This window comes from Dysidea avara, chromosome 12 (genome assembly GCF_963678975.1).
Source record: "Dysidea avara chromosome 12, odDysAvar1.4, whole genome shotgun sequence".
Taxonomy (NCBI): Eukaryota; Metazoa; Porifera; class Demospongiae; order Dictyoceratida; family Dysideidae; genus Dysidea; species Dysidea avara.
The window spans coordinates 10,941,027-10,955,530 of record NC_089283.1 but is presented as its reverse complement, the minus strand read 5'-3'; the positions used below and the strand labels follow the sequence as shown (position 1 = coordinate 10,955,530).

Genomic DNA, 14,504 nt, shown 5'->3' with positions numbered 1-14,504 from the left:
ACGTAAGCAGCTATAATGATAGATGAAGAAGGCTAAAAATTATGGCTAGGCCAGGTTGGACCCAACTGATCCACTTTATTCATAATACTAAGCAAAAGCCTTATATTCATCCAGTGCTGTTTACCTGCAAATCTTCAAAAACAGTCTATGACTGCAAACAAACTTTTCATCAAAACCATGCCCTTTTTCTGTTATTTTTGCTTTCGTTTCATCCTGATTTCTGTTAATATTTTCTGACCTACTTACCGACCCTGTACTCTTGAGATTCTTGCCTGTAAAACAACTAATCAATTTGAAGTGACATTAGAAAATCACTGTACTGAGTAAAAGACTGGTCATGGGTGCTCAAAAACATTGCACTGTTTGAAAGTACCAAGCTACAACAGCAGTGCTGCTCCTTCAAGATGATACACACAGTATTAATAATATGCTTGCATGTGAATTTGCTCTGCTAAAACTGTCCACAAAAAAAAATATATATATATATATATATAATTATTTCCTAAGTGGTTACAATATGTATAAGCTGAAAAGCTGAGACTGAGAAGAAGGATCTGACCACACCGTTAAAATGATCATGCTGTTGGTAATCATACTGACAACTATGTACTACCATGCACAGCTACTAGATACAGAATAGTTGTCGTGTTTGTAAAAATGCAATATAACTGAGGCTGCCAATAGGGCCCGTACTCTTACAAGAACAGTTAGTTAAGAGCCTTTGTTTTAGTGGACCAAGAAGAGTTTATTATAGAGTACAATAATAATCATGATGCTGTCTACTCATTAATATGGAAAGAGTCTTGGCACTTTGTTCAAAATGTGAAAACTCCAAAGCTGTAAGTTGTAAAAGTATGGCCAATACAGCAAAAGCACATGTTCATGATGCCTGCTGGTAGGACAACTGTTCGAAACTTTCCAGTGATGAATCCTGGCAACCTAAAGGAGCATGAAAGATTTGTTATACCGTACAGCAGGTTAAATGTGCAGTGTCCAAATCAAATGTAACTGCAGCTGGCCATGGCAGATTAAAATTCTTATACTTTAAGTGAGCAAAGTCTGGTAGTTTTCCTAACATTGTTATAGTAGAATAACAGAGAAATCAGTTTGTGTCTTGTAAATTTAGCAAACTTTTCTGAAAGATATTCACACCTTGCAACAATTTCCCATACTGCTATATGGTTTGAATAAAAACTTAACGAGCACCTACTACGAGTTGCCACTCTCTGGACATTCATAGTAACAAGTAGTAACAAGAGTAAATACTTTTGGTAGTAGTTACACCAACTAGTAGTAGTAGTAGTACAACTAGTTGTTTAGTATTATTGCAATCATCAATTAATATTATTTTACATATTTATTTTATTCTCTGTCATCTTTAACAACAGTTTCCGTACAAGATTTTTTTGTACTATTAGTTAACCTTGAGTTCAGTTTCCTTTTGTAGGACTGTACTTTGTCAGACCGTTTTGGTGCGGATGCTTCAATCTTCACTTTTAGGTTCCTACTACCAGAGACAACTGTTATTTCCTTAGATGTTTTATAAGAGCCAGTGGATCTGTGGCTGGAAGATGCAGCATTTAATTGTATACCACTTATACTTGCTTTTCTTGCCAGGAATTTGCTAGGTACTGGTTGATGCAAGATCATCCGAGGAAGTTCTGTGCCTTCTGTAACCTCTTTCACCAATTCAGCAAAAATGTTGACACTTTGAAATGGAGATAATTCTATAGTTGGGTTATCTGACATTTTGTTCAAAGTAAATTTGTCAATATCTGTTGATTTGTGGTTCTGCGGTTTCTGGACTGGCTCTCCTGAAGCCAGTATATGACAAATTTGTTTGTAACAGCCTACAATGATTCTCAACTGGTTTTCTTCTATCAGGTTCTTTCGTTCCCTACATTGACGGCATAAAATTTTCAACTTCGGAGTGGATATTTGACAAGGGGCACAGTAATGATGACCACATATAGGTGATACCATTGCGTCTTCCAATAGTCCAGCGCAAGCGCAACAAGTCAAAGACTGTCTGAGGTAGCACAAACCTTCCCTGACTGCATCCCTATTCTCAGCACTTTGATCCGCCATATACGTTGTCATGTCCATTAAAACCTGTCCGTACACACTTGTCGTCTTTGATACATGAGTAAGGTTGCTTGCTAGTGGCATTCTGGTAATTATCTAAATAACGCACTTCTTTTAATATCGATTGTGGGATAGGTTACGAAGTGGTTGTTGCCGTTAGCAACAGGCTCACAATCATGGTAACTCCTCGTGGGAGCGTGAATTTTGCACGGAATCCTTCGTTTATGGTACGGGGACATAAGCCTCATTTGTCCCCACTTGAAGCAGAGATGTTTGGGGCAGTGCTGGAGGATGCCGTGGATCAGTTGGCAATCCTGGGGGCCATTGTTCCTGACTACACCAACAAGCCATCTGCTGCAGAGACAATAATGGGGGATGAGCTGACTCAAATTCTAGCCGACCAAAAACAACTGGAAGGCAAATTCAAAGAGGTACTGTCTGTACTACATTGGAAGAATATATTTGTGCAATAGGGGGGTACAAGGGAGCCCCAGATTTGACAAATTCTAGTGTCGTGTTGGGGTCATTCTAGTGTCAAATTGTCTCACCCATACCAACTTTCATATGAAAAGTTGGACTAGTTAACTAATGTTGGTAGTCAGCCATGATTATGTCAATGGAACAAATTGCGTTGTCACCTCGAACATGCTCACAACAAGTATCACTGTCAGAATCTAGTTGGGAACGAATATCAGATTCAGCACAGACAAATGCAGTATAAATTTTGGTAGATTAGTAATGAGTGCTTTGTGTGCTTTTGACTATGCACAGCTATTCAAGTTTATACAAGTGACTAGGAGAAAGCATTTGTGTGTTGACAAAAAACATGGAGATTTTTTCACATTGTTTACCATTGTGTTTGTATGCATCTCAGCCTGAGTGTCATATTAACAGGTATAAGGAAAATTACATTACAGATCAGGATCATAGGAATAAACAAGTAGTGAAACATGGGAGGTCACCTACACCTGGATATAATCATATAGACTGAATTAGGGATTAAATGTCCAATAGATATCTTCAAGTGTAGACTACTTCCCTTGTTTCACTACTGTGATCCCTAGTTGAACTTAATTTTAAAAATCAAACTTAAAATCTTAAAATTCTTAACTTTTCCTTATACTTGTTTGTTTACTTTTTTGTATCATTGTAATGACCACACACACCACATTAGAACAGAAAGAATAGCGCCAGGCTTATTGTAATCGTCTGTACACACAATCCAACTATCAATTACTGAAATAGTGAAGTGGCCATTGTGCTCCATTTTCAGCTATGTTCAACCTGTTACACAGGAGAAGGACCATAATGGAAAACTCAGATAAATCCCAGGAAAACCATCATGCAATGCTACCAACACCTTGTGCTGTCAGCAAAGATAAGCAGACATAAAAGAGGACACAGGTTAGTCCACGAAGCACGTATTGAGGCACCTGTCCGGCTGAAGCATTGCTGAACAGTGAAAAATCAAGCCCATAGCCTTAGCCGTTACCATTGTCTGAAGGCATCAGGCAGTCAGTCAGTAGAAAATTACACTAAACAAAACAATTTTAAATTTCATAGCAATTTTTTCGAAGCATTTCAGGTCGTACTGAAGGGATTTTTGGGACTTAACCAATACTACCAAGGCATTACAAAGGTATTGTAAGGCTTGGGATGTTGTTTTTGGCCAGGAAATCCCAAACCTTAATATACAGTACTGTCGTATTGTATGATTTAATAAATAAATGCAGTAACATCTGTAAAGTGACTGCTCTATTAGGAATTTCAACTAAACTAAATTGTTCAAATTAGTGTTGTACCAATCCCTAGGCAAAACCAATATGTGATATTTTTCACCCTATTTTACCGATAGTTAACCGATACTCAACTGTAGTCTATAGAAGTTCACTTGTAGAAGTTCACTTGTAGAAGTTCACTTGTAGAAGTTCACTCCACTAAAAATACAGCTAGTAAAGCCAATGCTATGAGGTTGTACACTTACCTCATGGGTCAGACAAGTGGGCTAGTGCTCCAACCATCATTGTTGTGGTTACCACAAATGTAAACAAATTACCTAAGTACATGCCAGAGCCTTTGACACCAGCCCTTCAGTGGTACTTTAGCAGCTGAAGCTGAATAGACTAATAATCTGTTGGCCACAGCCCATTACAACCAATCTCTGATTATGGTAAGTACAACTCTAGTTCAAATGACCTGCAGTTTATAATGGATTGTGCACTATGCACTGTGTGCTACTTTTTACGTTGTAGTTGAGCTTGGAACGATCAGAAGTTGTAGGAGTTGTACATGGGTTAGCTAGTGCGGCTCAAGGTAAAGATCCATATGCCACTACAATACTAGTATATTACTTAACTAATCATTTTAGCTGTCAAGAACACCAAAGCAGTTACTGAAAACATTCAGAAATTTCAGAGAGACAGACACTTTTTGCAGTCTGTCATCTCAGAAACACTGGCAGAAATTCTTAACCATCAAACATTTTCTTCACTCATCAACAGTGTCCAACAAGCGCATGAAGAAAAGGCAGCCATGAAACAAGCTATCTTAGGGTAAGTATGGGTAGATGTCATGCTATATAGACATGTAGTGTAACATGCATAGGGAAAAGCAATGTCGTGAGCGTGTAAAAGAGCTGCGTAAAGAGCAAATACAGCTCAAAAGGAAGAAGGAAGAAGATATACAAGTATGTTTATGTATAATAATTGTCTGTTTGCATTATCTCTACCGTAATTTCTATTTGGTTTTTAGAAACTAAATGAAACAATAGCACACTTGAAGGACCAACTGCAAGAATTGAAAGCTAAAACTGGTCTTGAAGCTAAATATGTAAAGAAAGAAGCACAGGTTCCATTGTATATAGATACTTACACTGTAGCAGGTGCATACATAACCCCTTCCATACACAGGTCAGGGTTGAGTGTGACCAACACAAGTTTCAGATCAGTCTAACACAACTCAGAGATAAGGTAGAAGAATTAACGCAGAAAATCGCAGAAGAGAAGAAAGCAAATGGTGACATCGAGGAGTACTTAAAAGGCCACTATAAGGTATAATAGTGTGCGGTTCTAGTTAATTCCTGTCTATAACAATAGTCACAATAGGACTTGGAAGGGAAAATTGAATACTGGATGAGTAAACATGAGGAAGATGTAGAAGTAAAAAGCAAAGAACTACAGGATGTTAAAGTAATCTTGCCTAGTAAATTTATCACTGTATTATTGATATAGTTTAGAGTGCCAGAGCCAATGATCTCAATAGGCTGGAAGAGTTGACTAAAAAAGTTAGAGAGTGATTACTGCAATAGTAGCAATATGGTCACTCACCATTTATAGTATGAAGAATATGAAGAAGTTGTTGTTGATTATCGAGCTAAGAAAGAAAAGTTAAGACTAAAAGAAGAAGAGGAAGCAAGGCAAAATTCTGCAGCAACAAGGGTTTGTCCATATTTTTTGATGATCGGGTTGTGCAAATTAATTATTTTAATTACTACAGATCCAGGCATGGTGGCAAGGTGTAAAAGTTCGTAAGAAGATAGGACAGTATGCACCAAAGAAGGGTAAAGGAAAGAAGAAAGGCAAAGGAAAGGGAAAGAAGGGTGGAAAGGGCAAGAAGAAAAATAAGTAACATACTCAACATATGTACTTGTTGCACACGTATCAATTATCATGTAATTGATGCTGCCTGAGAAGAAATTACATCACTGAAGACATTAGCCGTGTGTAGGTCAACATGTCATCTCGGCCTCTGCTTTGACCTCAGGTAGATAGTTTAACTATTTACAGCGCTATGTACAGTTCAGTTTGGAAGTGTTTACGTATCTGCAGCCATTTGTACCTGCCGTATGTGCAGGGCTATACTTACATACATTAACTAAAATTCCTACACCAAATATCACACATCAGTACCATTCAATGTAGCATGCACGATTTTGAAATTTTACCAAACATCATCCTGTAAGTATAGTGAAAAGTTGGTAGCAAGGTTATTGAAACAGCAGAATTGCATGTTGTGCATACCTCTATATGCTTGACATAGATGTGGCACTAATAGTACCTGTTCAGGTGACACAAATTCCGATTCTTACACAATTTCAGTGTCTTACTAACAACAAAATGAGTTTAAATTAGCATCATTTGCAATAGCTACTGTATAGTAAGCAAGGATTCAAGCAAAGTTATAGCACTCTGGTCTATACCTGGGTTTATTGTTTTTGTAGGAAAGTTAATAGGAGTCTCAAGATTCAAATCGCAAAAGTATGTACAGGACAAAGTATATTATATCCTATCAATGTGCTACTAATATGTGACCGGATTTGCAAAAAGGTACCTTTTTCACACATTTTTTGAATTTTGAAGCTTCATAACTTTTTGACCATTGCATATAATTCCCTGAAATTTTCCATGTGTGTAGCTACAGTATCTGGCTACATTTTGGTACTAAGTGCAAGTTATTCAGTATATGGAGTCAAATGTTACATGATTTTGTTTGCTGGTATGTAAAATGTGTGAAAAAGATACCTTTTCACAAATCCGGTCACATATACTTTCCAAGATTACCTTTATTATAGTAGAGCAGATTAGTACAAAAATAGGCATTTGATGAACTTTGTGATACAATTGTGAAAAATAGTACTCCTTATGACATTATTTATTTTTTGATATAGTGCTACTCCAGATTTTGCCTTTGGCAACCTTTACAGTTGTTTTTAAATTCATCATTTTTGTCTTTATCTCCGTGAGGCATTATTTTACACTGATTAAGGCCACATGTGTAATTATTAGTTTCTCACCCTCCCGTATTCAAAATTTCAATGCAGGAGGGCGGATTTTTATTTTTTAGTAGCTACTGTAGATAGCTGAATTAGCTAGCTATAAAATGACTCAGAATGCAGTCTTCTTAGACTGCTCTAGCAATGTACCAACTTTTAAAGGTGCTGGATGGCTCAGTGCACTCAGCCACTAGTGGCGCAAAAAAATCCTTGATGAGGTGAGAAAAACGGCAATGCAAGCAGGGATGAGAAACTAGTTTATGTGGCCTAAAGGTGTTGTTTTAAGAAACAATATAACTTTGTTTGAAGTGAATGGCTTGCTCCGCTGCGAAGTTATGATTACTTTAATCATTAAACTTGCTGGATTTATTTGCTCTTGGGATGTAAATTGGTGGTGTACAATCACGGGACTACTATTTGTTTATTTTTTTCATTTTCACCAAATATTGGTCAATTGGCTATTGTTTATTATAATAATAATTATGGTAACTATGTAGTTAAACCACTCCCACCTCCACACACAAAAGAAAGCAGTGTAGCCATGCCAGCTTTCCCCAGCTGCAGCTATACAGGGTGTATGTATCGCCTACCCAGGGGCGGATCTAGAAATTTTCAGAGGGGGTTTCTGGTTCTCTGGAATTGTAACTAGCTGCAAGTTAAAGACAAAAATAAAAATAAAAAGGTCACTATGTGCTTTTCAAGGTGATTTCAAAAGTAAAAGTATGAAATTTAGCCAATAGAAAGAGCCATAAAATGTACAACTCTTTGTGAAATAGCAAGACAGTCACTTAATTTTGCTGACTTGGAAGACCATTACTTTTATTAGGTTTTATTATATAGCTAAACATGTTCTGTATGATTTATACTCCATGATAAGAAGAATGGTAGTCATGACTCTCTGGAGATCATGCCATGAAAGAAATGTTTGACTGTAAAACAGATGAGTAATTTACTTTCATTTAATCACACTTACCAGCTGTCTCTTTCAAGATTGATTAGCAATTGATACCTGCTCATTGTGTTAATTGTGCTAAAATGCACAGGTAGTGCAAAGTAGACAGGTCTACTTGTATATTGTACATTAAATGTATAGCAATAACTACAACCATTTGCCAAAATATGTCCAGTAGTCTAGTCCAGTGATTGTATACATCCATGTAAATTACCATTGGGTAGTGAATTTCAAAGAATTTCATGGCTAATATAAATTAATATAACTGGAATGAAATCACTTGTTGTCTTTAAATAAAAACCTAGTTGTTTCTTTCAGCAAGACCTTAATTTGACCATGTAAAATAATGCTTCAGGATGATAAGACAATAATGATGAATTTTCAATACAAGAATGGCCGCAAAGGTTAAATCTGCAATGGTACTATATCAACAAATAAATGTTACAAGAAGGGTACAATTTATGTGGAAAGTTTCATAATTGTCACATGTAATCAATGTTCGCTGTATTTGCTGTACAGTGAAAAGTAGGCAGAAAAGAAACCTTGCTGCCAGCAGGTCTCAAACCCACAACTTTTACATGTAAATCACAGTTGAACCGTTTGTTCTGCTGTGAAATGAAGGTCAACTTTTCTCTTTACCATGTTTTCAGGCTGAACAGATGTACACAGAAGCTTATAATGAAATTCCTAAACTTTATTGTAAGTAAAACATGAAGTGAATAGCAAGTAGCAACGTCATTAACATTTTTTTATATTGCCACTGACATTAAAAACTCAGGGAAGGTTGTGCAGCATAAAAAAATCAGGATAAAGTATAAAAGTTCAACTAATGTTCCTAATATTTTGACATTATTTTTCTTCTAGACTTTGTACTCTAAGCTTTAAGTGACGGACAGTTTCCATTGTCATCATCAAGTGTTGTTGCATACAGTCATCTAAGTGTTTCGCCATATCTTTCCTCTGACATATAAATGAGCATCCCACTTCTGAAAACTGACACTTAACCATTTCCAATGGGCAAGTCTCTAATATATGTGCCTTCAAATTCTTCCTTTTGATTGTATCAGTGGTACAGTTGTTGGGGCAGTCCAGTGGGTACTCAGCACACTCTTTAAAGTGCACTTGCATGATGGCTTCATAGGTCCCACCAGCAGAACAATGCTCACATTTGAAGGGGCGTAAACGACAGATGCTACTTAAGTGAAACTCTTTGTTACGCCTTTCCATGGAAAACCCACAATTGCGAGGGCAAGCTATCATGTCGCAAGAACACACATCCACGTGATCTTGAAGTAGACGTAATTCATTTTCCCAGTAACACCCACGCTGTTTATTAATGCAGTACACCTTGAGATTCTTGACAATGCGAGCCCAAGCTCCATCTGGAAATGCTTGCGTGGGTACAGTGCCACAGACTGGACAGGAGCTTGCTTCTTTGGCACACTTCTGGTAACAGGAATCGCACAAGTGTCTAGTGCAGCATTGTAGTTGTACTGGATCACGAAGGACTAGAGTGCACACTACACAAAATACATCTACTTCTGCAGGCGCCTCGTTCACCAGTTTCACGTCGTATCCACCGTCTTTTATCACACCGTCGTTCATTACGCGTTGACCTAGATCCCTCAAACGTTCTAATGGGCGAAACCTTAACCGCAAGCTTAACCAGATGCTTGTAGTGTTAGTCTCGTGCCCAACCAAGCCCGCGTGTGCTATTAGCGCGGGCCCGTCTGCACGATTATTGCGCACATTGCTCGTATATGAGCGTAGGAAGAGCGACGTTGGAAGGATTCATAGATAGGGGCGTGGAGACTGTGACAAACAAAGAGTATGGAGGAAGAACTGTAAGTTTTGTCTTTTTGCAGTTTCTAGTGATAGCATAGATATTATACGTAGTATATACTATCTGGTGATAGCCATGCATAGGACAGAACATGCAGTGGGGGTGTTTTCAGTGTTTCATTATGCAGGACAACTAGCTTTATAATATCTTCTGAATCCATCGTATCAACGCTTCCAAATGATGCCGATACTATTGATGGAAACTCCTCGACGACCCACTCGACGGTAAACAGAGCACTGAGGCCAACTAGCTATGTTTACGTCGCAAACGTGAGTCAGCTATGCCTGAGTTTGTATACTATAGCAACTTGTATTCACTTGCTCAGGGCAAAGTATCGGTTACTGAAACTTTGGAGGCATGTAACCGAACAATTGTAGCTCCCTACTTGGCTCTTTTAAAGTTGGTAAGTGCTGATATAGGCATTTTACTATACCTGCTGCATTTAGATGCTGTATATAAACTCATCAATTAAGCAGCTTTATTGTATTCATATTATTGTCATGTAGGTACATACCAGAGGAAGTACCAGTCAAAACGCAAGGAGGTGACACACAGGCACTCACTGTAGGTAGATCTGCGACCGCGGTCTAAGTCAAAGGTCAAAGCCACCAAAATCATGCCAATTCAATGGTCATAGGTAAAAGCTCCCAACCCACAATCGAAAAGTGCTGAAATATCGTCACTAAGTCACCAGTCAAAGGTCAAAAAAGGTTCTTAGTCATAATTCTAAGCGAACTTTCAGCCAGTCAAGACTTTGACCGCAATCAAAGATCTACCTACGGTGTGTACCTACGTGACACCCCCTTGAAATGCAATTCCTCCGTGTATTTCGTCAGTTTTATTTGCTAACCGGCACCTTTAAAATATAATTTCAGAATACCATATACACTAAGTCCACAACTGTCACTAGCACCATCATAACTTGCCTATGAAAGCCTTGATCCACACGTAATTCTACGTACATAACGTTACATTATCGTTCTAACATGTGGTAGTTAATTAGCAACAAAGCTGCTTTCATGATGTAGCTATATTGCTGAGTTTTGAAAAGGTAAATGCTATGTTCAAGCTTGGTACACTTTTTTATTATACCTTGCATACAGTATTTTCAAACATTGTTGGCAAGAATAATGTTTGCATTAGCCTATAGTGTAGTTAAATAATGTGCTGTCTCTGTAAGGGGAAAGACAGTGCAATGTCACAATGCAAAAAAAGTTACAAGTAAAAAGCTTCATCACACAACACTGTGATCAAAGTTTACAAGGTGAGGAATGGATCTGTAGGAAGCATGTGATAGAAGCACAGAGGTACTGTAATAATGATGGTTATGTGCCTAAGTGGAAAAGGGTCAGCACCTGTGGGGCACTCCCAGATATTAATAAAAGGTATGGTAATCCCATTTGTGCCAATTTGGAGTGTGAGGTTAATAAAACCATCATTTGCACCACTAAATGAGATTAAGGCCTTGTTTAATCTACACAGTATTGAGAGCAGTTTTTCGCTATGTCAAAATGTATTCCATCCCAAGGAAATTTGTAAATCATGTGGAGCCGTCCCTAAGGCAGGTGAAACTTTCAACCGACACAGTCCTGATTCACAAAAGGTAACCGAGCACTTGAGGAAAACAATAGATAGTGATATCAATATTGCCCCACAAGGACAATATATATGCATGAATGGGCATCCACTGTTAATGATAAGATCTTTCCAAGTCCATTTTGAATGCAGTCATATTTGTGGCTGAACATTTGATACACCAGAAAGCAGTGCTTCTTCCATGGGTGTCCAATGTATTTCTGGACACACACTCAGAGGTACTAGTAGGAACTGAGCCAACGCCAATCCTGGGGGATGGAGAAAGTACTGTTAAGTTTAGTTCGTTTTGGCTCTTTATCCATCTGTTAACTTTCATCTGATTTTATACCTTAACCAACACATGTCATACAAATGCATACACAAAAGGTTTGGAACAATATTGTATTGTAAGGGAGGAGACATATATACTGACTAGCTAGTCTTTCATGGGCACTAAGTAATGGTAGCACGCATGTTGACGATGATAAAACAATTCACGCTAAAATTCTTGAGCACAAAAGGACAGATAAACTAATATTCTACCAGGTAAGCAAAATTGTGAATCGTTTACTGCAAGCAGGTTATCAACCCATAAAAGTTTATTGTACTTAATGTGGACACGTACTGACAATAAAAACTCTTTACTGGTACAATTGTTAACATCAGCAGTAAGTGCAAGGCAAGAAGCAAGTACCTCAGTAAGCAGCCATGTTTAAAAGGTTTGCATTTACTTTATAACTATGTCTACTGCTTTTTTGTAAAAATCCCAAACACCTAACACCAATGCACAACATCCTTGCTGATACAGTAGAAGTTTTTTCTGGATCACGTCATCTATTAAAGATACTAACACAGACTAGGAGGGTGTACAAGTTCATCAGATGCACATAACAGATTTGTTACCCAACATGCAGAAGGTAGACGGTGTACAGATATATGGGACGAGCTGAACAGCAATGTATTTACAATAGCATCTGTCAATAATTTTGATACTGGTATGCTAGAAAACCATTTACTGTACTGTGGAGGTCAAAATCGTAGCTATCGTGGTACTACCTTACAACTTGTACAGCCAGATCCATTACTTATGTACCATCCTACAGCCATAGAAGACAATGTTATGACACTGAGGCAAACACAACCTGATATAGAAGACACACCACAGCCACTAACGTACACTCAACATCGAAGGAGATCATCATCTCCAGCAGCATTGAAACCAGATCACTACTGACCCGGATTGACCCGGATTAATTAAAGCTGAGGCGTGCGATAAGAGCTATGTTTTGGGTAGTCTCAAGTGAGCGAGACTGTGTTTTGAGCATTCAATTTGTGTAAACGAGTAAACGAGTAGTTATGTGATAACTAAGCCAGTAAGTTTATAATTTAAAATCAGTCAGTGGGTTTGGTTCCACGTGACTTGACCCGGATGACCTGACCCGGTTTCAATGCTGATCTCCAGGTAACTCTCCACATAAGTTGGGTAGAGTTGGACCAAAATGAATGAGAACAGTTACACCAAGAGATCTAACAAAATCCATTAATGAAAGTAGCCTGGAAAGCTGGTTGTCAGGCCCAGTCTGTAGGGATTAACTTGATTGGTCAGCCACCTGTAACAACATTAACATTAGACAATTTTTTGAGAACGTAAATGAACACAAACAAAAAGAGGAACTCAAAGAAAATTATGTTAATGTATGTATTTCAAAAATGTTCACTTCACCAACATCCAATGAAGCCACCATTTTGAGAGACATGCAGTACTTTTTAAATGTAAGTTTTCCTATTCAACTACAAGGTTCATGTGTACACTATATGGAATTGATCAACGAAAACCCTGATAGTGACAAAACAATGTCTTTGGTTGCAGAAGAAGTGTTAGAAAAGTTTGAAGACAAAGTACAAGAAGGCTGGATAGTGCTTGTGGGAGATGGCAAAACATAATTATCAGCATTAATTTTAATGAACATTAAAACTACATATGGCAAGGCATTAGATGAACTATTGATTTCTCCTGGTGACTAGCACATATTAAAGAATTTTCAACCAGTTCTTATGAAGCTATATTATAACGCTGTCCTAAGGGAGCTAGCTAAAGCATCAGGTTTTCAGGGTGCAACATTTACTTCACTGGACGTTAGGTTGCAGTAACTTTAAGTGCACGCACCAATTTTTATTGCAAGTTTGGGAAGCTCTATACAGAGAAATATTAAACGTGTACATTACAAACACTGATTCAAAGAACATTGTTGAAAGTGCTACATGTATTATAGCCATTGCTATACAAGAAAACCAACAACTGACAGTGTAGCTTTACAAATAGAACAATTACTAAATGATTCTAACATATAAAATAAGTTTATTAATTTTTTTCCCACAACAAATGAATGACACATGGAAATTATGGGTGCAATTTTTATTTAATGATTGTTACTGCTACGATAGTCTCTACTTAACAATTAGAGAAAGTAACTGGGACATGCACATGTCTAGCCTAAAATTGGTGGCCCCTCTGTTTGGAGTATTTGACCACACTACATACCAAAGAATCATCTCACATCACTTGGCAGATATTCAAAAATATCCCAGATCAATTTTAACATGCTTAAAGTTTAGTAGGTTTACAGTCAACATTACAAGACAGAAGTGGCACGCAGTAGCACTTGATGAGGCTCATGATATGTGCATAAATAAAGACCCAAAGGCTGCTGTTGTGCACCCAACTGATGCTTACATGCAGAATACCACACTATTTCACAATGATAGAATTAAGATTTATAAGAACCTGGAAGAACAGTTATTTCCTGAGAAAGGTAAAGTAGCCACACAAACCAACACAATTGCAGATACCACACCATTAGCTAAGCAGCAAGAAGAGAACATCATACAAATGTGGACAGCAATTAATACCAACAAGCTATTTGAACTACCATTGACTATTAACAGCAGAGGAATACTTAATGTATTTACAGGACAAAAAGCAACAACAGAACAAGCAAGTGATATGTTTTTCTGTTTACAAATAGGTAACCAGTCTTTTGAAACATATGTAAAGTATTATATTTTGAAACAACCAAGTACTGTTTATGCACCAGTCTGACACAAGAGAATACTAACAATGAAGATAGATAAAACCAAGAAGACAAGGTCAAGCCACAAAGAAAAAGATTTCAAACAAATAATACAATGTATGCGTAGACAGTTAGCATGGCATGGCGTAAGCATAACTCACAATTTGACATCATTGATGATGAACTACAATATTCTTTGTACCCACG

General features: G+C 37.6%; 3 protein-coding genes across 3 annotated transcripts in view; 2 read left to right on the top strand and 1 right to left on the bottom strand.

Moving 5' to 3' along the window:
• Positions 1-2,187: 2,187 nt before the first annotated feature.
• LOC136240669 (dynein regulatory complex protein 9-like) lies at positions 2,188-5,793 on the top strand. The gene is made up of 10 exons (XM_066031689.1): positions 2,188-2,516; positions 4,338-4,398; positions 4,454-4,637; positions 4,690-4,771; positions 4,837-4,932; positions 4,995-5,135; positions 5,190-5,273; positions 5,321-5,368; positions 5,421-5,522; positions 5,581-5,793. Exons 1-10 carry the CDS (start codon positions 2,262-2,264, stop codon positions 5,710-5,712), a joined length of 1,185 nt encoding a protein of 394 aa, XP_065887761.1. The 5' UTR covers positions 2,188-2,261; the 3' UTR covers positions 5,713-5,793.
• A 2,864-nt stretch (positions 5,794-8,657) lies between these two features.
• Positions 8,658-9,413, bottom strand: LOC136239832 (TNF receptor-associated factor 4-like). The gene has a single exon (XM_066030583.1). It carries the CDS (start codon positions 9,411-9,413, stop codon positions 8,658-8,660), a length of 756 nt encoding a protein of 251 aa, XP_065886655.1.
• Positions 9,414-9,596: 183 nt separating this feature from the next.
• LOC136240298 (uncharacterized) overlaps positions 9,597-14,504 on the top strand; it is a 73,044-nt gene continuing 68,136 nt past the window's right edge. The window contains exons 1-3 of the mRNA XM_066031242.1: positions 9,597-9,652; positions 9,779-9,920; positions 9,977-10,054. Of these exons, the coding sequence (XP_065887314.1) occupies positions 9,639-9,652; positions 9,779-9,920; positions 9,977-10,054 (234 nt within the window). The 5' untranslated portion in view covers positions 9,597-9,638. The remainder of the gene's footprint in view (positions 9,653-9,778; positions 9,921-9,976; positions 10,055-14,504) is intronic.

Bases quoted from the DNA above. Each gene is read 5' to 3' on its own strand.
- LOC136240669 (XM_066031689.1), top strand. From the start codon at position 2,262: ATGGTAACTCCTCGTGGGAGCGTGAATTTTGCACGGAATCCTTCGTTT. The intron at 5,274-5,320 runs GTAATCTTGCCT...GATATAGTTTAG, and splicing joins AAGAACTACAGGATGTTAAA to AGTGCCAGAGCCAATGATCT. The intron at 5,369-5,420 runs GTTAGAGAGTGA...CACCATTTATAG, and splicing joins TGGAAGAGTTGACTAAAAAA to TATGAAGAATATGAAGAAGT.
- LOC136239832 (XM_066030583.1), bottom strand. From the start codon at position 9,413: ATGAACGACGGTGTGATAAAAGACGGTGGATACGACGTGAAACTGGTG.